This window comes from Castanea sativa, chromosome 5, assembly GCF_040712315.1.
Source record: "Castanea sativa cultivar Marrone di Chiusa Pesio chromosome 5, ASM4071231v1".
NCBI lineage: Eukaryota > Viridiplantae > Streptophyta > Magnoliopsida > Fagales > Fagaceae > Castanea > Castanea sativa.
In genome coordinates, this window is record NC_134017.1 from 26,167,782 (window position 1) to 26,170,658 (window position 2,877).

Here is a 2,877-nt window from a genome sequence, read left to right on the forward strand (position 1 = left end):
TTTGATCTTTTTTTTTTTTTTGAAATATACCTCACCAAAGTACACTCTTTTGTTTTTAAATTCTGAAACTTACATAGTACATGTTACCAATTACAAATGAAGTAAATCCGTTATTTTTCCATTGCGTATGTTTTGTATGCGATACAAACATGTATTTTTCCTACAAAATCAACATTGGGGTTATCATTGGAGACCACTTGGGGCAGGTAGAGGCAGCTTTAAGCAAGAAATTACCAATACCACTCGGACCGTTGGAGACCAAAGTTAAGGCTTTGAAGGAGGGGGTTTATTATGCTTGGGATGTGGGAGTACACGATGTAGTGTTTGAGACTTGAGAGTGACTCCAAGATCACCATTGATGCATTAAATGGAATAAGTGAAGCTTCAATTTCTATTGACATTATCGTTGTGGGGATTAGAAATAAATTACAGGATTTTAAATGCATGAGTATATCCAATGTTAAGCGAAACGGCAATCACCCGGTTCATCTTTTGGTTCAATATGCCAAAAAACATTGATGGTAATGTAACTTGGATAAAGAAAATTCTAATATGGTTGAGTACGCATTAGCTCATGATGTATTGTTTTTATTTTCTTCTTAATGTAGTTACAATCTTCTTATTAAAAAAAAGTTCATAGATGATTTATTTACTTTTAAATAAATAATTAAATTAAATTGAGAAATTAGGAAGTGTAAGGTGTCATATGACTACAAGTAATTATAAATAATTGTTTAAATTGCCACGAGTTGGAGGAATTAACTTAATGGAAGGATTTATTTTTTAATAAATAATAAAATTAATTTAAGAATGGATCAAAATTAGGATGTGTAAGACTTCATAGATAGTTGTTTGAATTGCCATATAGCGAGTTAAAGGAATTGACTTCATAGATAATTTTTTTTTTTTAAATAAATTGAAAAACGATCAAAATTAGAAAGTGTAAGGTACCATATGACTAAAAGTACACATGAATAGTCGAAGGAATTTTGATCCAAACTGATTAGAGATAAACTCCGTCCATATGTTATTAAGTTAAAAAGTAATTTAAACCAAGTATGCTCTGCATGTTGAAATCAAAACCTCATTTACCTTGGTGTTGCATGGGTGATTTTAATGAACTCTTACACATGGAAGAGAAGAGGGGTGGGCGACTTAGACCACATGCGCAGATGTAAGCTTTCCGAGATTCTTGAGATTTTTGTGGCTTCATGGTCCTCGGTTTCACAGGTCCAAAATTTACCTGGCATAGTAGGAGACATGGGCATCTGATTTGGGAGCGTCTAGATAAGGGAGTGGCCAACTATGATTGGTTATCAAAGTTTCCGGCAGCTACAGTTCACCATCTTCATTGTTACTCTTCCGACCATCATCCTATCAGTCTGACTTTTAATCCCAACAATGAAGCTCAGCGTTGGAGCAGACGCCCTTTCCGTTTTGAAGAAATGTGCCTGGCCGATAGTGGTTGCAGAGACATAGTTTTAAGAGCATGGCAAGTTGAACACCATGGGACCCCTATGTTCAAGGTCACAAAAAAACTTAAGAAGTGCAAGAAAATGCCGAAGTCTTGGAGCAAAGAGCACTTTGGAAGTGTTAAGATTCAGATTGCAAAGAAGAAGGAGTTACTATGGAAAGCAGAAGAAGCGGCAGCCAAAGGTGGAGATTATGAATCACTAGCCAACCTCAGACGTGAACTTAATATTTTGCTTGACAAGGAGAGCCGGATGTGGAAACAGAGAGCAAGAACACAATGGTTGGCTAAGGGGGATAAAAATACCAATTATTTTCATGTGGTGGTAACCCAAAAAAAAAAAATTTATAAAAGGAATCTGAGATGATGAAGGGGTCTGGCAGTCGGAGGATGAGGTGGTGTCTTTAGTATTTGTTGACTTCTATACTAGGCTTTTTACTTCATCTAATGCCCATGACCTTGACCGAGTTTTAGAGAGTGTGAATAAGGTTGTCTCTAACAATATGAATATTGAATTATTGAAGGCTTACAGTAGAGAAGAGGTGGATGTTGCTATTAAACAAATGACACCTTTAAAAACACCAGGTCCAGATAGGATGCCCCCCATTTTTATCAGTCCTTTTGGCATAACGTGGGTTCAGAAGTTACCGAAGTTGTCCTCTCCTGTTTGAATTCTAGTACTCTCCTTACATCTATTAACCATACTTTCATTACTTTAATTCCCAAGGTTTGCAACCTGGAAAGTGTTACGGAATTTAGACCTATCAGTTTATGCAATGTGCTTTACAAAATCATTAGTAAAGTTATTGCAAACAGACTCAAACCCATTTTAAATTCTATAATCTCAGAGGCCCAAAGTGCATTCATTGTAGATCGACTCATAACTGATAACATTTTGATAGCTTTTGAATCTTTGCATTATATGAATACGCAATGTTCAGGAAAAGAGGGGTTTATGGCTATGAAGCTAGATATGAGTAAGGCTTATGACATGGTGGAATGAAGCTTTTTGGAGAAAATTCTATTGCATATGGGTTTCAGAGAATCATGGGTTGCAATGATAGTGCAATGTGTTTCAATAGTGACATATTCCATATTGATTAATGGAGAGCCCAAAGGTTTTATCCAGCCTTCAAGAGGTTTGAGACAGGTGATCCTCTTTCTCCTTTTCTTTTTCTGTTTTGTGAAGAGGGTTTAAATGCTCTTTTATGCAAAGCAGTAGAGGACCAGGAAATAAAAGGTCTATCTCTATGCCGGCAGGGTCCAAGGATTACTCACTTGTTTTTTGCAGATGACTGCCTTTTATTTTGCAGGTCAAATGCAGCTGAATGCCAAAAAAAATCAGCTCCTTCTGGTACAAAGCTGCATCAAGGCAACAGGTGAATAAGGCCAAGACCACTATTTTC

The 2,877-nt window shown here is 36.4% G+C and overlaps 1 protein-coding gene across 1 annotated transcript; it reads left to right on the forward strand.

Annotated features, from left to right (window-relative positions):
• The first annotated feature begins 1,211 nt into the window (after positions 1 to 1,211).
• Positions 1,212 to 2,474, forward strand: LOC142634992 (uncharacterized). The gene is made up of 3 exons (XM_075809216.1): positions 1,212 to 1,753; positions 1,902 to 2,056; positions 2,413 to 2,474. Exons 1-3 carry the CDS (start codon positions 1,212 to 1,214, stop codon positions 2,472 to 2,474), a joined length of 759 nt encoding a protein of 252 aa, XP_075665331.1.
• Positions 2,475 to 2,877: the final 403 nt, after the last annotated feature.